This window comes from Hirundo rustica, chromosome 10 (assembly GCF_015227805.2).
Source record: "Hirundo rustica isolate bHirRus1 chromosome 10, bHirRus1.pri.v3, whole genome shotgun sequence".
Taxonomy (NCBI): domain Eukaryota; kingdom Metazoa; phylum Chordata; class Aves; order Passeriformes; family Hirundinidae; genus Hirundo; species Hirundo rustica.
Window position 1 is genome coordinate 17,385,644 of NC_053459.1, and position 22,401 is coordinate 17,408,044.

The 22,401-nt window shown below is 57.7% G+C and overlaps 1 protein-coding gene across 2 annotated transcripts; it reads right to left on the bottom strand.

Moving 5' to 3' along the window:
• Window positions 1–2,943: 2,943 nt before the first annotated feature.
• On the bottom strand, window positions 2,944–16,760 carry EPHB3 (EPH receptor B3). 2 transcript variants are annotated; one of them, XM_040074102.2, is made up of 15 exons: window positions 16,700–16,760; window positions 15,657–16,329; window positions 8,299–8,454; window positions 7,813–8,148; window positions 6,903–7,027; window positions 6,583–6,751; window positions 6,384–6,489; window positions 5,929–5,981; window positions 5,639–5,761; window positions 5,293–5,540; window positions 4,840–5,055; window positions 4,599–4,748; window positions 4,313–4,506; window positions 3,995–4,150; window positions 2,944–3,683 (listed from the first exon to the last, which is right to left on the bottom strand). In XM_040074102.2, the coding sequence occupies exons 1-15, from the start codon at window positions 16,754–16,756 to the stop codon at window positions 3,575–3,577; spliced, it is 2,871 nt and encodes a 956-aa protein (XP_039930036.1). In that variant the 5' UTR covers window positions 16,757–16,760; the 3' UTR covers window positions 2,944–3,574. The 2 variants fall into 2 exon arrangements, with proteins under 2 accessions (XP_039930036.1, XP_039930035.1); XM_040074101.2 differs by having other exon boundaries at window positions 5,929–6,026.
• Window positions 16,761–22,401: the final 5,641 nt, after the last annotated feature.

Consider the following 22,401-nt stretch of genomic DNA (forward strand, 5'->3'; position numbering starts at 1 on the left):
CCCAGCGGGGTTCCCCCTTAACACCCAGTGTGCCTTCATCCCAGCGGTGCCCCTGGGACCCCCCACTGCCGCTCCCAGGGTCTTCCCCCCATGCCGGCCCCTCCACCTGGGGCGCATGTCCCCCTCCTCTGGGTCTGTCTGGAAAGGGACGATCCCCCCTCCCCGAACTTTCCAGCTCTCAGCAGAGCGGGAACAATCGTAGCCTTTGTCTTCCCTTAATCTCCTGGTTAGGAATTAAAAGGGGGGAAAAAGCCCAGCAGCACAAAAGGCTCTTTTGCAGGGGCTGGGAGGGGGGAAGCGCGGGGCGCAGGCAGAGCTCGGGCAGGGGTGCAGGCAGGGCTTGCCTTGCCCCCAGCCCAGCCTGGCCACCACGCTCCCCAAGGGCCACCCCACACTGCTCCCCTGCCCATGGCCCCAGATGTTCCCGCAGTGGCACCTGAGGGCTGGCAACCCTGGGAGCATCATCTGGTTCACCCAGCTCCTCAAAATGCCCTCACCCACTGGCTGTTCCAGGAAGAGGCAGGGAGCATCTTTTGGGGGGGAATTGGACTGGGCTCGCACCCATGTGGGGTCACGCACCTCCTGCTCACGGCCACGGACCCATTTTTACACACTCAAATGCCCAAACACACCCTCACCCACCAGCACAGGGCTCCCTGCCACCCAGAGCTCCCCAAGAACCACGCAGGCACCACAGACCTCCATAAAATTCCTTAAATAATTTAATTGAAAAAAAGTCTTTCCGTTAAAAAATATTTTTACAAACGCACGCTCGCATTGATTTCCCTGGCTGCTGTTTTTCGCTGTTGCTTTTCTTTCACCATGGAACACAGCTTTCCCCCAGATCTGTATGGAAAGGGAGGAGGCAGGTACAGGATGTGGAGAGCTGCACCCCTGTGGCTGGGGTGAGACCCAGGGCTGCCTGCAGGGATGGTGTGTCCTGCCCCACGAGAGCAGGGTGTGCATAGAGAAGGGGTTTGTTGTTTAAAACGAGAAGAACCCCTCCTCAAAGCAAAGCCAGGCCGGGATGGAGGGCTGAGATGGGGATGTCTGAGATGCACCAGGGCTGGTGGGACCCCAAACTTTGCAGGGCCTGGGGGCCAAGGGAGGCAGGGGCAGCCCCTGTGCCCTATTGTGCTTCTGCATGGCAGGGCTGTGGGGGGGTTAGCAGGCCCCAAACAGGCTCTCATATCTCTTCAGCCTCTCGCTCTTAAAAGCCTCTCAATGCCAGGTTTCTCCTGACCTGGTAGAGGGGTGAGATCCATCTAGCGCTGCTGTTTGGGGTCCCACCATGGCAGGGCTGGGGAGCAGCCAGAGTAGAGAACGAACCAGGGTGGGAACCCCCAGCAAAATGGGGCTGTGCCGTCCCTATCAGCCAACATCCCAGATAAATGTCACAGAGGAAATAGTGGGATGTGGGGAGACCATTCCTGCTGCAAGACCTGCTGCCACCTGCCCTCCTGGACTTGTTTACCCTGTGGAGGAGGACAGGGTTAATGAGAAACCCAAGGGCAGGCCTGTTCCAAGGAAAGGGGAAAAACAGCACCTGCCCTGTCAGCCCGGGGAGGAGGGGATCAGGGCCAAGCACTGGGGAGCTTAGGGGCACACCCCCTCATTTTGGGGAGAGACCACTTGCTCCTCTGGACTGCCAGCAAAGCACCCCAAAAGCCAGTTAGCAAGGTGTACTGCAGCTGAGGGGGACCCAAGAAACCCGGGATGAGCAACCGGGGTTCCACTTGACTACTGTGGACAAACCCCCCCTAGACTGAGGGCATGGGCCCCCCCAGATCTGCTCTCCCAGAGGAGAGCACCTTGCCACACACAGCTGGTCTGCTCACTCTGGTGAGCTCGAGAGCCATTTCGGAGAGGAGGAGTGAGGCCAGCAATCCAGAAGTGCCAGGGGCTGCTGCAACCCTCCTGCCAAAGGCCAGGCTGCCCAGAGGGAGCAGGGGAGGAACAGTGCCCTTTGGAGAAGCCCCAGAGCTGTGGGGACACTCTGGCATTGGACGAGCAGTGCTCACGGCTGTTCCCTGCCTGGCTTTCACATTCCCTGTTTGGTTCCCACAGTTCCAGCCTGACTTGAGGAGGGTATGGGGGAAAAAAATGCTGAGTATCTCTAGTACATTAGAGTTTCCTGACTGGTCTGACCTGGGACTCAGAGCCTCCACCCTATGTGCCCCATGAGGAGTTTGCTGGGCCCCCAGCACCACAGGGTTGGTACAGCATCACTGCCTGATCCCCATTAGACAACCTGAAAACATGAGAGCAAGAGAAGGCGGGAGCAGAAAGGGGCACACAGCCAGCTTGGGGTCGGCCAGGAGGAGGAGGAGGAGGATGACCCTGGTGGGCAGCGAAGCTGCAGGCAGCCAGGCCCATCCAATGAGAGCGCGATCGAGCAAAGGAAACTCGGGTAAAATTCTTATTGCCTTTATTCTGCCCATTGCCTCCCACAGTCCTGCGGCCAGCACACACCCACGCACGCATGCACACACTCACGCACACTCAGGCACGCTGGGAGTCTCTCCCTCGGCTCGGAGGAACCGGGCTGCAGTGAATCCTCAGGGAAAGGTGAGTGAGTCTTTTGGCAGCAATCACAGCGTGTGTCAGGAGCGGGCAGCCGCGCCGGCGGCGCCTGCTCCTTCTGCATAAAAGAGGAGGCCGGGGGAGCCGCGGCCCCCGGCGCAGCCCCCAGCCCAGCCCCGCTCTCCGGCCCCGGGGGGGAGCGCGGCCGCCGTCGGTCCGGGGGCGGAGGGTCCCTGTGCAAACGTGCTGACGGCCTCGCTCTGCACTCCAGAGCCGGCCAGGAGAACCAAGAGGGTAAGAGATGAGGAGCCGGGCACCTGGTCCCCCTCCCTCCCCTTTCTGCTCCCTCTTACCTTTTTTTAATATATCTCTTTTTTTTTTTTTCCTTTTTTTTTTTTTTTTTTTTTGCCTAACTCCCTGCATAGTAAATCGGGTTCGGGTTCTGGCGTGCAAAGCCAAGAAAGGGAGCGAAGCCTTCCCTTCAGATATGTTCCAGTGCAGACCCTTGGGCAGAGGGCTTGCCAGGGCTGGAGGAGAGGAGTGATTGTCTGGGGCTGGTGGCCCCAGCCCTGTCGTTGGCTCGGCCTCCCCCGGCTGCTTCCATGTGGGGAACGGGGTTAGGGAAGGCTTCGGACGTGTCTGACGGAGTCAGTGGACGGGTCAACAGTCTGTGGCCTCAGGGAGGTGAGGGAAGTGAAGACTGGGAGGAAAACAGGGTGAAAAGAAATCCAAGAAGCAGAACAACTCTTCAAACCGATGAGCACCAAGACAGGGTGGGAAGTGGGATGTGCCATCTCTGTCCCATAATCCATCTTCAATATGAAGATGTGTTGCTGCCTCGCCATTCCAGGACACGGGACGAAAAGCTGGGCTCCCTCTCAGCATGAGTGCCTTCGATCCAGGGAAGGGCGTCCCGTCCCATCCCGTCCCAGGCGACCGTCCGAGGCAGAGGAGCGCCATGTGGAGGGGAAAACAGGAAGCTGGGCTGCACCGCAAACTGAACCTTTTTGGCAGGTTCCCTTGGTCCGTTCCAATGCAGAGTCCCCTGTGGTCAAACCTGCACTGGGAGCGTCTGGTTCATCTGCAGCCTCATGTCCTGAATGCTGCTCAGGATCTTCTTCTGGTGCCCTGCTAGCGTCACCCCTATCCTCAGCAGGTCCCTGCAAGGAAAAGGTGAAGACTCAGCTCCCAGCCACCAGCAACATCAATGTGTGGCCCTGCCCCACTGGGGTAAGGACCTATCCATCATTACAGCCCTCTGCCAAGCTCCAGTGCTCCCTGTAACACCAGAGGGATTCAGAATGCTGAATCCTAAGCTTGAACTCCATTGGGATTGGATGCTGAATCTCAGCCCTTAATTCAGCCCACCGCGTGCCCAGGTGGGAGGAGGCAGCTGTCAGATAGGCAAGGGACAGTGTGCAGCAGCCCCAGTCCCAGTCTTCTCCCTCCTCCCCTCCAAGCAGGCACTTACTCTGCAGTCATCTGTGCCACCAGGTCAAAGGAGGCAAACCCAGCATTGACGAAGTTCTCCTTGTACCGTCCCATTTTGATGGCATCCAGCCAGTCTCCCACGGTGGTGAAGGTGGTGTAATCTGGGACAGTACGGTCCAGGAGCGGTTGGGAGATGCTAAAGGGCAAGAGAGCCACAGGTCACAGGGAGCAGGGGAGGGAGAGACGTAACTGGAAGCAAGGAACATTTCCTATCCCTGCCCTCCAGCTTGATTCCCAACCACTCCAGTGTTCCCTGGAACTGGGGTAAGTGCTGGCTGGAAACAAGGATGTCACTGACCCAGACTGGACGCTGGCGATGACCTTCAGGCTGGCAGCATTGCGGATGAGCTTGTCCAGCGTGTTGACGATCTGTGCAAATTTGGGCCTTAGGTTGCGGTCCCGCACCCAGCAGTCCAGCATCAGCTGGTGCAGGGCAGTGGGGCAGTCCATGGGGGGTGGCAGGCGGTAATCCTGCTCCACAGCATTGATCACCTGCAGAGGCACAGGCAGAGGCGGGTTGTGAGCCACCTGGGCTTCCACAGGCAGCCTACAGCTCCCGGTTCCCTACTCCCCAGAGCACTTACGTCCTGGTTGGACATGTCCCAGTAGGGTCGCTCCCCATAGGACATCACTTCCCACATGACGATGCCGTAGCTCCACACGTCGCTGGCTGAAGTGAATTTGCGGTAGGCGATGGCCTCGGGAGCTGTCCATCTGATTGGGATCTTGCCCCCCTGCACGGATACACAGCTCTACAATTTAGTGCATAACTGAGGTGTTTCCCCCCACCCCCAGATCAGTGGATCCCTCGTGAGTGTCCTGTACCAGGGAGCTGGTGTAGGTAGGGTCAGCTGGGTCATCCTCCAGAAAGCGAGAGAGCCCGAAGTCGGACACTTTGCAGACCAAGTTGCTGTTGACCAGGATGTTGCGGGCAGCCAGATCCCGATGCACATAGTTCATCTCCGAAAGGTACTTCATGCCAGCGGCGATGCCTCGCATCATTCCCACCAGCTGGATGACTGTGAACTGCCCATCATTCAGCTGCCAGAGGAGAGATCACAGGGGTTTGCAACACCCTGAACAGATAGAGGAAGGATCCCAACGTGCTACCATCACCTTCCTCCTCCCCAGAGCCACCCCTCTTCTCCCAGTCATGACGTCTGCGAGGAGCTTAACCCTGGGGACACCAGCATGACAGTGCAGAGAGATGGAGAAAGGCTCAGAGCTGCTGCCCCACCACGCACTGCAGCACCCAGGGCAGGAGGGATGGGTGCTCACCCGGAGGAAGGAGTCAAGCGCACAGTTCTCCATGAATTCCGTGATGATCATGACGGGGCGGCTCTTGGTCACCACCCCCTCCAGGTGGATGATGTTGGGGTGGTCGAACTGGCCCATGATGCTGGCCTCGCTCAGGAAGTCGCGCCGCTGCCGCTCCGTGTAGCCCACCTTTAGCGTCTTGATGGCCACGAAGATCTCGCGACGGCCAGGTAGCTTCAGGCGCCCACGGCACACCTCACCAAACTCCCCTGTAGCGGGAAGGAGCGAGGGGAGCAGCATGGTGAGCCACAGGACAGGGTGAGAGGCAGCAGTCTCAGCACGTGCTGTGCCCAGCCCCAGGACTTGCCTGCTCCAATGACCTCCTCAATTTTCACGCAGGAGATGTCAATCTCTTTGGCAAATTCCCGAACAGCTTCATTTGGGTCCTCGTAGGTGAAGGGGTCAATGTACACCTTCATCCCCGGGGTAACTGCAAGGGCAGAAGTCATCACCAGGAGGGACACAGCAAGGGTGACAAATGTCAAGACACTTGGCTGGGCTGTCAGCCTACCCCTTGTTAGCAAAGGCTGCCCCTTTGCATGGGACAGGGATTGGGAGAGGGCAGGCAGAGTCCATTTGCTGGGCTCTCACACTCACCGTATTGCTGCAGCTTTTCTGTGTACTCAGGGTCGGTGTTGTTGCGCTGCTTCCTGCCCAAAGGAGACGAGAGGAGGTGTTCAGTAACCATCCCTTTCCTGATGGGGCAAAGACATTCACTGCCAACTTCCAAATCCCAGCACAGACAGCCTATGCCAGAGAGCATTCCCTCTGGCAGCCTGTGTGCAGAGCCATCCCTCCACCCGAGGCGCAATGGGAGGAGATGGCCTAGTTGTGCCGAGTGCATGGCAGCAGCCTGGGCAGAGCCCAGCTCGTGCTGGGGAAGCAGAGGCACAATCCTCCCACAGGACCCCTGCTCTGGGACTCATGTGTGTCCTTCACTCTGTGACTGGAGCTGCCAGAGCTCTGCCCACAGGTAAGGGTGAAAGCTCTGTGGCAGACACGAGCAACCCCCAAACCCATATTTGAAGCCCCCTTCCCTGAAAAGCCAGTACCTGAAGCAGACGATAGCAATCACCACCACCACGATGACGAACACCAGCCCTGCAGTGGCCGAACCCACGATCAGAGGCAGCTCCTGGAAAGTCTTGCTGGAGGAACCTGATGGAGGGACAGGCAGAATCAAAGTCAAGCTGGGAAAGGAGCACATGTGGGAGGGCTGGGTGATGGAGGCAGCCCAGTGCTGGTACCTACCACCCTCCGCAGTTGTCTGAAACTCCGTGGGGAGGCTGTAGCGGCCATACCCCGCCACGGTGCGCGCCCGGACCTGCACCATGTACCGAGCATTGGCCTTCAGCCCGTCCAGCCGCACCGAGTTCTTCTGGCTGGTGACCGTGTTGGCGATGCCATCACTCTGGCCTTCCTGTAGGGGAGACATGTCACCTCTGTGAAGCCGCCCTGCATTTGCTGGCTCCCACATCCCCCAGGAACCATGTCTGTAGGGACCGCCTTTGCTGTGGTGCTGATGGCCAGCTAGAAGGGCTGGAGGAGGGAAAAGGCTGCTCCTGCTTTACCTTCTCTGAGTACTTGATCTCATAGTCCAGAATGATGCCATTGGGTCTCTCTGGGGGAGTCCACGAAAGCGTCATGCTGTTCCCGGTGCTGCTGTGCAGGTGCATCGTCGGCACGGCAGATGGGGCTAGGAAGGAGGACAGGGAAGGAATGAGGAACCTGTACCAGATTTCCCCCTCCACCATCCCACACAGAGTAGGGGATGCTCTGCCTATGACCTGCTTGGATAATCTTGGTGGAGAGGCATGGAAAAGCTTTGAGACTGGCCTCCCCCAAGTCTCCATAAGGAGGTGTGATCTCAACACCAAGGGGAGCCTCAGAAATACCACTGAGGTTACGCTTCACCCCATGCCTAGTTGCAAACTGGTCTGGGGAAGGGCCCTGCCAGGCCAAACTGGGGCTCCCTCTCCTCCTCCACTCGACAGGAGCTCTGTGCTCCACCCCAGCAGCAAGACCCGTGAAATCAGATCAGCGCGCAGTGGCTGGAGATTACCAGCACGCTGGAGCGGGGCCAGGGCCGGAGGAAGGAAGGAATGGCAGAGCACTTGGCTGCCTGAAAAGGCTTGGGCTGGTGCTGAGCCTTCCCAGGCACACAGGAGAGAAATCTCATTTCCTTCCTCCTCTCCTCGCAGCAGGTACAGCATCTCTGGGGTAGGTCTAGGAGATCCAGAGCTCTCTGGAGCATCTACCAGCCCTAGTCTTCTCCATCTGCATGCATTCTGATCTCATCTCCTCTAGGGACATGCTTTAAACGGAGAGGACAGTTTACCCAGGGGATTAGATGCAGGCCCAGAGAGCCTGTTAGGCGGCCCCACCAAGGACTGCAGCCTCCCAGGCTGTCAGAAAGAAATCTCTGCTCCGCTCCGCTCTGTGGAGGAGATACGGCCCCTGCTCCCTGGCGGCTCCACTGACCTGCCTGGTTGGTGGTGATGTTGACAGAGGCAAAATGGGGAGGGTAGGGACTCTTGTTGGAGATGCCGTTCACGGCCTGGATCTCGAAGGTGTACTGGGTGTGGGCCATCAGGTTGCTGATGTAGATGCGTCGCTCAGTGAGGCCGAGCTGGCGCGGCACGAACTCCACGTTGTCGTCGCAGCGGGTGCACAGGCGCCGCTCCACGCTGCACTTCTTGCAGATGACGTTGTAGAGCAGGTCATCCCGCCCGCCCGTGTCCTGCGGCTCGCTCCACTCCAGCACCAGCGACGTCTCGTTCACGTTGGAGATGACGTTGCGGGGGGCTGAGGGGACACCTGCAGGGAAATGTGAGGGGCAGGGGTGGTGTGTCTTCATGTCCAGCTCACCCCTGGCAGGGGCACAGCACATACCTCCATGCCAGACACAGATCCCCATCACCTCCACAGCTTCCCCTGCCTCCCCTCCGTGCCCAGAGCGGGACTCACTGGTGCAGGCGCTGTCTGCGGGGTCCGTGTCTGCCCGGAAAAAGCCGTTTCGACAAGTGCAGACCATTGCTGCTCCAGAGGTGGTCCGGCTATTGGGAGGGCAGGGAGAGCAGGGACCTTCCCCCTGCTTAGACTTGAAGGTTCCTGGGCCGCACGCTGGAGGAAAGAAAAACAGACCTGTTTTTAAGACTGAGTTATAAAGTGAACCCAGAAAACATTCACTGCTCCCACCGTAGCTGGGTAGACCCTTCCTCGCTGCCCCTGCCCAATCTTTGATCAGTGGCTTGAAGACCTCAGGCCTCCTAGGAGCCTTTCCACCACCATCAGCCATGCCCAGGGACATATGGCTGGGAAGGGTGAGAACAGTGGGCTGCTGGAAGCACCAGAGAGCCCAGGCACAGCTCTGCCAGGAAATACTGTGCTCCAGCAGCAGGCCTGAGGTAACTGGAGGTGGGAAGAGTTGGTCACCACCAGCAGTATGAGGCGACAGGGCAGGTCCATCCAGGAACTCCATTCCTCAGTTTTGTTCCTTCACTACCCTTCCCAAGGGTATTACCATGCTCCCTTCCATGGATGAAGGCCATGCTGGTTTCAAGGCCTGGCAACCTTCACAGTGCCAGGTCCATCCTCTGGGGAAATACAGCTGGGAAGGAAAGAATTCCTCAGCCCTTCTGCAGCAGCCCCTGCAAGAGGCCTCCACCACCCAAAATCAGCCACTCAGCCCAAAACCTTCCGCCTCAGGCTCTTGAGCCACTTCTCAGTCCCGGGGCGGCGGCACCTCACGAGGTCGGCTCAAGTGGAGCGCTAGCGAGATGAAAACATTCTTGCAGGTCCTTGGCTGAAGAGCTGCTTCAGCATCACTACCACCTCCCTCCTCCGCTTCCGATCAGGGTCCTTCAAGGAGCCACAAGTCCTGGGATACGGCCTGATCGGCACCGCAAGGTGTTTATTTGTAATGAGGGGCACGTGAAAGGATTAACAGCACTCGAGCCGAGGGGCAGAGCGGCCTTGGGAACCTGACCCACACCTCAAAATAGCTCAATTTATCACATTGCTGCCCAAGGAAGCGGATTCTGCACTCTGTGTTTGCAGCTGGATGAGGTGAGAGACCCACTGACGCCGGCTCTGCTTTGGCATCACCCCGTTTGCCACAGCCGGGGCAGCAGCAACACCGATGGCCCCGAAGGAGGGCACGTCCTCCTCGCTCCACCACTTTAGGGAAGCTCCCAGGGCACATAACCCTCCCACCTCCCACGCCTGTCACACATCATCCTGAAAACAGGGATGTTTCCTGGTGCCTCGCCAGGCCGTGGCGAGTGGAAGTTTCCTGCTATGAGGCATCTCCCGACACTCTCTGTGGAAGTTTTCCAGCTGGTTGCAGCCCCACACGGGGCGTGGAGTGCTGTGAGTCACACGCTGCCGGGCCGGCCCCGCAGGGACCCGCACACAGCTCCAGGCGCTGTCTTGGGTCCCTGCTTTGTCCAGGCACCAGGCAGCAGCAACCCCACGGGAGAAGCCCTGTTCCAGTGCAGTGGTGCTGGCCAGGGGGATGTGAGAGCAGCCCCTCACAGAGACCACTGCCTGCTCTCCAGCCCTTCCGCCTGGATGGGTGTCAGGAGCCTCTTCCTGCTCCCAAGGGTGCGAGCCTTCCGGCAGTGAGACTCTTCTTTGGTCAAAACAGGACCGACTACATGGCTCAACTGACTCCAGCTCCTTGACCTGAGTTCACCCAGCCTCTGGGCCTTCCCTATGGAAATGAAAGCTTTGCCCATCCCGACTGTGCAGGCTGGAAGGCAAAGGAGTGCACAGATCTTCTCCTTGGCAAGCAATGGGAAGCAGGTCCAGGGCTTCTGTCTCCCCAGCCCTGGACAATCAGGCCACAAGAAAACGTGTCTTTATGTGGACAGCAAAGGCCCAGAGTTCGCAGAGCAGCCTTGGCATAGGCAGACCCACCCCAGCTGGAGTCCCAGGCAGTTCAAACTGGGTGGATGCAGATTCACACATAAGGAACCAGATTGTTGAGGAATGAGAGATGACTGAAACCTCTTGGACAGGAACGCTCTGGGCTCAGAAAGCTGCCAAACATGCTTTGGTTATGGAGAGGAGCCCAGATCCATCAGGGACAAAACCCCCTGAACAGGCTCGTTGGGGGGAGAGTGAAGCCGGAGCACCCAGAGCTTGTGTGAAGCTGACAGCCCAAGCATGGCATGGCATGGCAGCCAAGAACAGCCAGGTGCTTGCAAAGGATGCAGGAGGGAAGAGGGCACTTGGTCTCCTGCACAAAGAGCGCCAGCCAGTGCCCAGTGGGTTACGGGCATGGAGGCGATAGTGGCCTCCCAAACACAGGAGGAAGGGACAGGCAGAGCTGTCCTTCAGCAGCTGCCTGCCACCCCTCAGCAGTGCCCAGCACAGGCACAAGGGATGAAGGCCTTTCCTTTGCATCCTCATGCCACCCTAGCAGGAGGGGGATGAGCCATGAACCAGCCCTGTTAAGAAGAGGAAGAGCAGCAGAGGGACTGAGGCCCAGATGCACTCCAGTGTTTAAGTTTCCAACCCTGCTTAATAAATCAGAGCATAAAGACCTCGGTGGCAGCGTGACAGCTCTCAGCCGCCACATTTGAAGGCTGTAACCGAGCTGAAAGCTGATCCCAGGTTCCTGGTGGATAAGCCGCTGTGTCATCTCTTCTCTGCAAGAAACTGCCTGTACAACAACCACTGTCTTGGCCGGCACGCTGCGGAACGAGCCTGGGAGCTCTGGAGTGGGAACGTGACTCCATCCAGCCAGAGCTGGGAAGCCAGGCTCCCTTCTCCCTACCGAGAGCTTTGCATAAGCACTTTTCCTGCTGAAGTGTCCTCAAATAAAATAACAACTCTGGACCTCTGCACACAGATCACATCTCCTGGTGCTGTGCTGCGGTCACTTCTGGGGAGAACATGACAGTCAGTGACAGCCACAGGATAACAGGTCAGGGAACCGAAACGGAGCTCCCCGGTCTGAAGAGGAGCCGCTGGTTTGATGGGAGGGAGAGGCAGTCTTGCCTGACAGCAGGGATCAGCCACCGAGGGGATTTGTGTGGGGTGTGGGAGGGAGGAGGACAGTAACAGAGCCCTGCTGTAAAGCTGCCCCTGTACCCCCTAAGGGGCATCGCACGCCCGGCACGGCAAACCCGGCCATCCGGCTGCTTCTGGCAGCTCCTCCAGGATTTTCATCAGCCACCCACCTCCAGGGCCTGATCCTGTCTCGAAGAGCTGCAGCACAGAGCTGGGGGAAGAGGAGGGTACTATTCCCAAATACAATCCCCACCCTGGTGAATAAAGTTCAAGGAAGGGAGCTGAAAAAAACACCGAAATAAAACCCTTCTGGCAGCAGCAGAGAGCAATGACTCATCCCGTAGGCAGCCTCCATTATTGCATGGGATGCAGGCAAGCAGCAATGAACCACGCATGCATCCCCAAAACTTTGGAGTCCCCTCCCTTGTGGAAGGCAGGGATAGCTGTGACACATTGGGAAAAACCAGCCCCAAACCACCATGTTTCATGTTTCTACTGCTTCCCTTTCACGCTACAATATTCCAGCATCCTTCCAGCTATTTCTTTCCCTGAAGGACTGAAGCAGGATGCCTCGCCTGAGCCTAGATAAATTAAACTGATCATATCCCCTTGCCCATCAACCCTGTAATTTCTTTAGAGGCAGCAGTCAGGTTTGTTCGGGACGATCTGTGCTTTATGAACCTGCACAGCTCGCTCCCTTCTCGCTGTCGTAAGTGGCTACAGATGGAGCGGAGCTGTGGAAGCAACAGCCTGGCTACAGCTGAGGCGGTAACTCTGTTTTTAAGTCTCTCTTAAAAGGCAGTTATTAAAAAAAAAAAAGGAAAATAATCACCCTTTGGGTGAAAATATTTCACACTAGCGCAGTCCAAAAGTGAATGGAGTAAATCTGAAGGGAGAGAAGGGAAAGAGCCCTTGGGGGTTTGAAGTGGCATCCAAGGAACAGGCAGGAAAACAAATTTTTTTCCTTTTTTTTTTTTTTTTTTTTTTTTTTTTTTTTTTTTTTTTTTTAGAAACGAAAAAAAAAAATCAATAAGCAAAGCTGCCTCTTGAGCCACAGCAGGTCACAGGCAGGAGGGCAGGGGCAGATTTCCTCGACTGTGTTACAAGTAACCCATTGTGGAGCTGCCTGGCTGTAAACCGGCAGCTCTCCTTGCCTTCCCTGCTGCTGCCTTTGATCTGGAATCCCGGGCAATTAATCCCAGGCAGTTTCACTTCCTGGGTTTCATGCAGCAAGCCCATGTTGCAATGCAAAGCTGCAAACAGTTGGCAAGTGCAATGCTTGCTTGGCAATTTTTTTTATTTAATTCAGAGTGATGTTTTCATTAGTCACTGATTGCCAGGGAAATTTATTTTTGCAAAAATCCTGATTTTGGCCTCAGCCTGACCTGCAGTCACCTACTGATTGTGCCCAAATGTTCAATGCCTGGTGCCACAAGAAAGGGAACATCAAGAAGGCTGAGAAATGGGTCTCGGGAAGGTGTGGTGTCATGATGTACACTGTCACCTCCAGTGCTCCTAGGCCTGGGTATCCACAGACTGCACCACACAGACTCAGTTCTCCTCCAGGTGGGGTGCAGGCTCTGGGGGCAATCTGGATCTCCTCCAGGGCTCCCCCATGGGCAGAGGGAACATGCAAAGAGGGGGCTCACTGCTCACCCTGGCACAGCAGCTTTCTGTTTTTGTGGGAAGCCAGCAACACAAGGGGTGCAAATCCCAACAAATCCATCATGGAACACACGCCCAGGAGCATTTTTGGGGAGTCCCTTGGCACCAAATCCTCTGAACTGTTCGGGTCCCTCCTAACCAAAAGGAGAAGGGATGGAGCTGGGGGGAAAGGCTAAACCCCAGGGGCTGCAGGGCTTGGGGTGTAAATGCAGTGCACCCCATCCCACGGAGGCATGTGGGAGCCTTTGCCTCCCTCCCCGGCCAGCAGCTCCTCCTTGTCCTCCAAGAGCTGCCTCTGCAGCTCTGCGTGGTAGGGAGTGTGTGGGAAGCAGCACAACCCCCAGAAGGGCCGTGTGCTAATTAAATAAAGATAATGAGGCTGAGAATGAGATGCCAAATCAATGCTGTGGCAACTCAGGAGTAGAGCGCCAGGTACCAGCCTGGCGTATCGCCTTACAAAGCATGCCAAAGAAACTGTCTTCAGTCGGGCAGGATGAGCCCTCTGCTCCCCAGGGACCAGGATACAAGCTGCATTGTAACAGGTCTGAATGCGAGCTCTAATCTTGGCTCTGGATGGAGATAAAGAGGAGGAGGAGGAGGTCTTCAAAGGCCACTGAAAGTCTGGGAAAAGAGGGAGATTTACAACAGGGCTTATCCCATCTAAGCAGTAACTGGGTATTGTTATTTATTAAAATGCCATCTGGCACTCTGCAGCGCTGCTCACCCGCACGGTGAAGCCCCTGCGGGCTCCCTGGGGAGGGAGTAATGAAACCCCAGCTCTGGGGGGCTGCATCCACACTGCTGCCCATGACACAGGCTCGGGGACTTATAGATGCTGCTGGACTGTGGAAATGGGGTAAGGGAACATCCAGCCAAGAGGAGAAAAGGAGCTGCAGCTCCGGCTTCTCCCAGCCCTTCTTCAGCTGTTTCCACTTAAAACACACGATCATATGGCGGAAAATCTGATCCTACAAGCGCAGTGCAACTTTCCCAGAGAAACGTGAGGACACCACCGCTTCTGCCCAGCGAGAAGGCAGGCTGCCGGATGGAGACGTGCCCGTGGCCCAGCACGGCTCCCCTGCCTGCTGCAGCAGAAGCTGGGGCTTGGTGGGAAATCAAAGGCGCTGGGAAAGCTGCCACATGGGAGCCTGTCCAGCTGGGGGATGTGGAGATGGGACCTTGCCCCAGGCTCCCGAGCCTAATCTGTCCTGCCTTGGGATGCCCCCTCTCAGCACAGCCCTGGTACTTGCTGGAAACTGTGTCCCCTTGTGCCCAAATCCCACTCTCTGCTGGGAAAGAGCCAACATCGTGTATGGTCTAAGATCTCCCAGTCCAAGCAGGAAGGAGGGCAGCGCCCCAGGAGCTCCCCAGGAGGATGGACCTCAGTGCAGTTTAAAGCGCGGATGGATGCCTGGCACTGGTGTCCAACTGCTCGGGAGGAACCAGTTTGGATGCTCACAAGACTGATGCAGGGGTCTGTGGCACTGCAGTCAGAGCTGTGCTGGCACTCAGGGTGCTGGAGGCTCTGGCAGAGCTGCGGGCCGTGGAGACTGACCGCTCCCTAACAAGCCACAGCAGCATGGCTGTCAGCTACAGCGCTCCCAAAGCCAATGGGGAGGCCAGCCTGGCCCAAGCCCCACGTCACAGGCCATCCCAAATCACAAGGCTCCTGCCAAGAGCAAAGGGCCGGCGCCAAGCATCCCGTCATTGGTGAGAACAAGGGATCCAGTGCTGGAGGCCCAGCCAGCATCCCACTCCCTGTACAATGCATGCAGCCAAGGGGAACGGCAACATTTCTGCCCTCAGCCCCAACCACCCCAGGGCAGGGTCCTGCCTGCCAGAAACAGCTCCCAAGAAAAAATTCACCCCAAGGGAATACAACATTCATCCAGACTGATTTTTCCTTATCAACACACCCGAACTGGGGTTAAACAACAACGCCAAAGCTATCGTGGGAGAGCATGGCAGCTGCAGGACCCACGCAGAGCTATCCCGCTGCTAGGGTGGCTCTCCATCCCCAGCATCGCCATGTGCAGAGTGTTTCCTTCCCTTCCAACAAGAACAAGGGGCTTCAGATCCCCTGCCTTTGTGCTGGGCCCTACCAACCCTGCTGCTAGCTATCAGCGCTGGCAGCGGGAGCATGCATCAGCATGGCTTCTCCCACAGCAGAGCACTGCTCACCACCGGGGTTTCCGAGTGCCTCCGCACAAGCAGCGTGAAATCACACTTGCCAAGAACAATCACTCGCCCCAGCCCCGAGCACTGCAGGAGGGAGAGAGGGAAGATGCTGGATACGGCAGCAGTGATGAGAGAGCGATTTCGGTAATGCTCAAGGGCTTAAATGTGCTGGATTCCTGCTGAGGACCATGCCTTGAGCTGCAGCTCTATGCAAGGAGATGCATCCCACAGAGGGTAGCACTGGTAGTGGCTCACCAGTGTGTCCCAGCAGACACTGCACGAGTCCAGACCACGAAGGTTTTAAGGCTTTGGAGTCAAACTGCAGACCAGTCCTCTGAGATATCACCCTGCTCACTCATCAGGGAAAAGCCTCCAAAACCAGGCCGAGCTCAGTGCAAAACCACCTCCTTCACATCAGCGCAGCCGTAGGGACAAAAGCCACGATCGCTCTGCCACGCACATACCTTGGCACTGGGTATCCTTCATGGCGGGCTCATATCCAGCAGCGCACGTACATGCTCCCACGGGTACCATCCACTCGCCATCGCCGTTGCAGTACAGCTTTAGGGGCACAGACACCTCCACCGCATTGGGGATGCAGGTGCCCGGTGCGATGACCAGGGACGTGGGCTCAGCCCCCGTCAAAGTCTCCGGGAAGACAGCAAAGCCAGCAATGGTGTTGGAGCATTTCTTGTAGAAAGCCCGGACGGAGATGAGGGACATGCAGGCTCCCAGGTCTTGGAAGGCAAGGTAAAAACCATTCTTGGAGAGAGGGCCAAAGCTGCGCACCTTGGTGTTCACGCGGCCAGATTCCAGCTTGGAAAAGCTCTCATCTGGGGCAATTGTATCCACTTTGATATAGGGGTTCTCCATCCAGAAAGGACTGTTTGCAGAGGCAGAATCCGTATCTGACTCATAATAGAAGAGGTTGAAGGTCTCTTTGCAGGAGCCAGGGATGTTGGGGATGCTGTTGCAGTCCCGCACAGTGAACTTCAGCTCCACGTAGACGCGCTGGACATCCTGGCGCTGGATGAATTTGGTACGCAGCCAGTTGTTCTGGTTGGCCTCCCGTACGTTGCAGACCTGGTACGTGCGGATAGGGTTCATGGCCTCGTCATAGCCACTGACTTCTTCCCACTGTGATTGAGAAGGAAAGGGTTAGATCCTCAGCCAAGGGACATCGGTGCCACAGACACATAGTGAATGGCACAGGGTGGGGGGAACAGGCAACAGTCAACAGGGAAGAGCAGCAGCTGCACCTCCACCCGTCACAACCCTCCTGGTCATCAAGGTGACTAAGAGCAACCCAGGCCAGGGACCATGGCACTCCCACTCTGCTGGCACAGAGTCAAGAGGAGATGGTTTCATGAGGCGAGGATATGCACAGGAGGGAAGGAGAAAGATGCAGCCAGCTTCACAAAGGTGCTGGTGAGCAGCCATGATTCCCATAGGGCCAGGGCCAGCTCTGCCCTTTGGAGGTGAGGACCAGGGCTGGTTCCAAACTTACCCCTGTCTCTGGATGAGTTGTCCATGCCAACTCAGAGGTCACCCACTTTGTGTCCATCAGGGTCTCTGGAGAGAAAGGAAGGAAAGAAGTAATTGGAGATGAAGGCCAAGATTAGAGGGGAAAAAAACCAGGAGGAGTGGGGGAGAGGAGCGCTGAGCCTGACATTTCTGTGGAAAACAGCAACTTGGGGGGTGAGACATGGTGGGAGGAGGGGGGAGCGGCGCAGACAGACTCCAGATTTCTCTTCTCCTGTCAAGAGAACAGGAAGAGCGAGGCGTCCCCGGAGAGCTGTGCTGGAGCAGGCAAGTGGCAGGATGAGGAGCTGGCCAGGTGGCAAGGGGGAGATGGGGACAGGCTACCAACCCCAGCCACTAGCACAGCCAAACGTGCCCCCCGGGCAGGGCAGGGGGTGCCAAAGGAGGAAGACCGGGCGCCCCTGTCCGCACCCTCCCCCCTCTGCTTTGGCAGGGTGCGTATTTAATGTGGCTGGGGTTGAAAGGGCCCGTTCCCATGACAGGGCGGTGCGGGCCAGGCAGGTTTATCCAGAGGAGGAGGGACTGGCAGGCTGCTCTCCCAGAGACGCCCCACATCACTCATTTTACAAGAGGGGAGAAGAATTTGACCGTCTGGCCAACATTCCTGGAGCAGACTACAAGACAAACCACCCCGGCAGCATTCCCCAAACAGCCCCAGCCCCAGCCTTGGGGGAGCGAGACGCTTGTCTGGGAAGAGCTGCAATTGCAGGCAGCTGTCGCTAATCCCAGGCAGAGCCGCGTGGCTCCGCGCGAGCACCACGCGCAAAAACCAGGAGTGAAACACAAGGATGAGAGCACACTGACATGCTCAGGGGCCAATGGCCCCTCTGTGAGCTGCTGGCCTGGTGAACCCTGCTCCAGGGATGGCTTTTAGGCTGTTTGGAGGGGAGCAGGCACCCTGGCACCTCGGGATCCTCGAGACCTTCTTCTGCCTAGGGGGGTTTGGCAGAAGAGGGGTGGAAATGCCTGGAGACCCTGGTGTGCTCAGGGGGGCTTTGCTGCCTGCACTGAGCAGGACCCAGGACCAGCACCAAAACACCTCCCTGATGAGGGCCTCCCCCTCCCCAGCTGGAAGTACAGCCCCATCCAAAATCCCACACAGCTCCCCAAGGGCTGTCCATCCATCTGTCCACTTCTCAGCCCACCTGGGCTCAAGACGAAGGGCAGGGAGCCATGGCTCTCCTAGTCCCAGCGGCGGGCTGGGAACCGCTCACTATCGCCAGCTGGGGCACAAGGACGTGCCAGGGCAGCTCGGTTGTGCCAGCACCATGGTTCAGCCCCACAGAAAGAGGCAATGTCAGCTTCTTTCCTTTCACCCCAGGAAAACCCCAGGCTGACCCAGCCAGGGAGGAAGTGTGGAGGAGGAAGGAAGCATTCACGCATCGCAGGGTTTCGGATGAAGCCCGATTGGAGGTAAACACCTTCTTCCCGTGTCCCACCCCGGGGAGACCCGCCAGCAGCTCCCAAGCCAGCGCCCACAGACAGGCTGGGAGCACAGGCTGTGGGTGCCTCTGCAGCACAGATAAACAAGCACACCTGGGGACACGTGGGCCCTCTGACCTGCCTCGTGGCTTGCCAGGTTCCCAGCTGGGCCAGCAAGCCTGCTTCTTGCCCAGGCTGTTCACCTGGAGCAAACACACAGTCCCACTGTGGGCTGGAGGCACTAGCAGTGGACACGGCACTGGGAACAGAGGGAGGAAAACTGCTCATGGTGCCAGCTCCCCATTGGGAGAGGTGCAGAGGGGCAGCATCTACAGCTGACACCAGGGCAGAGATGGTTACTGGGCAGTAGTTATTTGCTGTTCCTCAAGAACATGAACTAGGGGAACTAGGGGCATCTGGCAAAAACAGAGGGAGAGAAGGAAGAAGGCCTCTGTCAAGCAGGTAATGCAGGAGGGGTGGGATACAGGACGGGCAGTGTGCACCCATAAGGCAGCCTCTGCTCAGTCCTGTGGCACTACCTGCCCAGCAAACTGCTACGTCTCCCTTTCTTATTTCCCACACCATCACTTACTGAACCCCAGCAGGATCCCAAGTGTGCCTCTGCACGGCCACAAGACCACTGGAGATGTTGCTGCGCTTCCCAGACCCCTGCACGGCGTGGCTGCCAGGGCGGGTGGGCAGTGCCAGATGACGGGGGAGCAGGTTCCAGATGGGGGCTGCCCACACCTCTGTGAGGGACAGGCCCCGTGCTGGCTGCCCTAATAAGGGCACAGCGGTGCTGTGAGGGCCCAGACACGCCATGCTGGCGGTGAGCAGAGCCAAGCGTGCGCTCAGCGCTCACAGTGCGGGGCTGCCAACTCCCGCTGCAGATACTCTGTGCGGGTCCAGCCGGTGCAGGGCCCTGCTGCCGGCGTGGCCAGCTGGGGGCTGTTCCTGCAGGAGGAGCCGGGGAAGGATGCCCTGCGTTCTCAGGGCTGGGGCTGCTGATGGACGAGCGGCTGTGGCAGTGAGTCAGGCTGGCGAGATGGGGATCTGGGTGGCAGGGTGTGCCCACAAACAGAGCGACACAAGGATGCTGTGGCAAGCCACAGCATAGCTTTGACTGACCAGACCACAGTAGGTGTTTGCTTCCCAAACCTGTCCAGGCTATGCGGGAACTCTCCTGCACAGCAGCAGGCCCCACGTAGGAAGCCCTTGCCATAGCAGTTGTCCCCTCCGGCAGAGTCCTTCCCCTCAAGCGTTGGCCGTGGGCAGAACCTCAGCTTGGACAGGAGGCTCGCTGCCTGCATCCTAATTTGGCAGCATCTGCCATCTGACCAGCAGAGAGAAAAAACTGACAGAGCCAAGCCGGCTGTTGGCGTGAGAGCCACGTAAACCACACAGAGAGAGTGGGAAGGGGAAATAATAATAAAAAAATCACTGAGCAACTCAGCTAAAGGAAACAGGCTGAGCACAGAGGGCAGAGGGGGTTTCCTGCAGCCACAGGAGTGACCCAGGTGGGATCAGTGGAACCTCCCAGACCCTTCCAGCCTGCCATTGTGAAGGTCGTGGGTGGAAGGCCCAGTGTTTCTGTGCTGTGTGGTCCAGGGGCTGGGGGCACATGCTGAGCCAAGTTGCTGAAACTGCTCTCAGCCTCTAAAAGTGCTCTGCTCCTACCGCGGCCTGGCCCTGAACCTGGTCCTCTCTCCCAAAACCACGGGGGCACACCAAGCACTGGCCCCCATTAAAGGGCATGTGAGAGTGTCCAGGGCTGGGGAGCCCAAGCACTGGGCTTCAGTGGCTCAGGATCAACCAGCTGCTCTCTCCCTCCGGCCCATGGTGCCAGAGGCGGCTTGAGAAGTGTCACCAGGGATTTCCCGGTGCGGTTCAGGTTTACAGGTGCTGTGGACGGACGTGAACAGTGTCAGGGCTGGCTGAACAGTGAGTCAAAGCCACTTCAATCCCGCACACCACAGCAAGAGCCTGGTACCATTAGTCAATGGGAAATTGGCTCCCAATTTCGCCAGGTGGGGAAGTCACCCTAAGGCTTGCTTTATCACTGTCTGCAGCGCTGGGAGTTGTCCTCTCCTTACCTTCAGCTGGGCAAAAGCAAGGGATGGAGCAGGAGCCTTGCTATGCTCAGCAAGTGCAGCTGGACAGGGTTGACTCCATTGCAGAGTGGGATCCCACGACAGGGAAAAATTCTTATTCCTTGGATAGGGCTGTGAGCATCATTCTGGCTGCCTCCTCCCTGCCCTGCACATCTTCCAAGCACGCCCTGAGCAGCAAAGACAAGTGGTCCCTTACCAGCAGCCCTCCCATCACCTCCACAGAGCCCCCAGCAGTTCACTAGGTGTTTGAAGCCCTGGCAAGGACCCATCTGGAGCCAGGGACCTCTTTCTCCCGGTGCTGAGGCTCAGGAATGCAGCATGCATGGTCTGAGGCCAGCGAAAATGTTTGAACTCCCCCCTTAAGAGGCCCAGAGAGCCCGTCTCGCGCTGTTGAGCGGCAGACGTGCGCGGCCGCGATGGCTGAGCCAGAAAAGGGGGGGAAATATCAAAATTCTTTCAAGATGAAGCCACTGGGGAAGACTTGATCGTCTCCACCAATAAGTTCCACTCTGAATGCTCTCTCCTTTGAATACATGGACTGATGGCTTTTATCTGGATACGCTGGCAATATAGATGCCAACTCTGCCCCGATAAGAAGGCAGCTCATGCAAGTCCAGAGCATCCTGGAAGAAGGCAAGGTAGAAAAGTCAGTAAAGACACCCACGCAGCCTCACTGCAGAGGAACCTGTTCTGCAATGTGCCCATGCTCTCTGTGAGCTACACACATCATGGCACCGTGTCTGCAGGAGCTCAGCATGGGGAAAGTGGTCTGAACCGGCCTTATGCGGCCACATTCCCCATGCTAAGCTCCTGCAGATGCCATCAGTGGCTGGGCATTTGCTCCAGACCTTAGCTTGGCTTCCACTATGGTGGGGTGGCTGCTAACAGTGGTGCCAGATGCCTCTTCCCCTCACTGCTATGCTTTTCTCCTCTGGAAGGAAAGCTAGCTTGTTTAGAGATGCACTTTTAATCTCAGAGACTGCCTGCTAGTCAAAAAGCCACCAAAAGGGGCATCTCTGCATATTTTAATTTCTTTCTCAGTTTTGAAGATAATTACACCAGGAGTGAGTGGCCTTGTGTGCTCCCCATTCAAGCACCTATCGGTACAATTAATCCCGGCACTGCTCTGAGCAGCGGCACAAAGGGCCTTTGGTGTACGGTCCTTTATCTGGGAACAAAGAGCTGCCTGTGGGAGAGAACCTGAGGTTGCACTTTTCCCGCTGACAAGCGTTCCGTACACAAAAGCTGAGCCACAGGAGCGCCCTGTGAGCTCGTCAGGTCTGGGAGACCCCGCAACACGTTTTCTTGAAGCATGCGGCTCACCCAGATCCCTCCTCCTCCTCCAGGAGGGTTCTTCCCCCTCTGACCCCAGCTAAACCCTGTAGCCATCCTCCTCCCAGGCGGGGAATGTCCCTGCTCCAGGGCTAGGGGACTCCACATGCTGCCTGCATTTAGGAAGCTCTCCTGTCCCGCTCAGCCCACGTGCTCCGTGGATGGAGCACACCACAGACAGCAGCTTTGGAGAAAAGGAGGTGGCGTGCTGGGAGGTTTCGGCACTTGGCAGCCCCTTGTGTCGGAGCTGCACTGCAGGGAGGAGAGGCTCTTGCTGATGCAGTCAAGAGCCAGGAGAGCGGGGAGGAAGGCTGCAGTCACAGTGGGAGGCATCATGCAGGGCATCAGCAGGCCCCCTTGGTGGTCAGGGGGTACCCACGGTGGAAGTTCCAGGCATGGGGCTTGGGAGCCTGGGGAAGGTTCCAGCAGGCACTGTCTGCTAGTGCTGGCAGCACTGCCAGCATGCTGCACAACTCACACACTCTCATCTCCCCTCAGGAATCCCACCTCTTCCAGGGACCCCCTGCACACCCATCTACCTTAGTGCCCAGCGCAAGGCCAGGGGACCGTGCTGGTCCCACCCTTGCCCTCCCCGACTGTCAGGCCGGGCAGGCCAGGCAGTGCGGTTCAGCCCAAGGGAAGGGCTGGAGCACTCCCTATCACCGCCCACGCTGGGAACCTGTCCTTATGACGAGCAGGGCGCCTGCTGCTCCCCAGCGCCGAGGGGGGAGACGCGAGGCTGCCGTGGGAGCTGGCCCCCCACCCCATCGCTCTCCAGGGAGGCACAGGGGCTCTCACCGCC

Coding starts and splice junctions, on each gene's coding strand:
- EPHB3 (XM_040074101.2), bottom strand. CDS start 16,756: ATGGACACAAAGTGGGTGACCTCTGAGTTGGCATGGACAACTCATCCA. Junction 6,752..6,902: donor AGATCAAGTACTCAGAGAAG/GTAAAGCAGGAG, acceptor TCTCCCCTACAG/GAAGGCCAGAGTGATGGCAT. Junction 6,027..6,383: donor ATTGCTATCGTCTGCTTCAG/GTACTGGCTTTT, acceptor TTGCCCCATCAG/GAAAGGGATGGTTACTGAAC.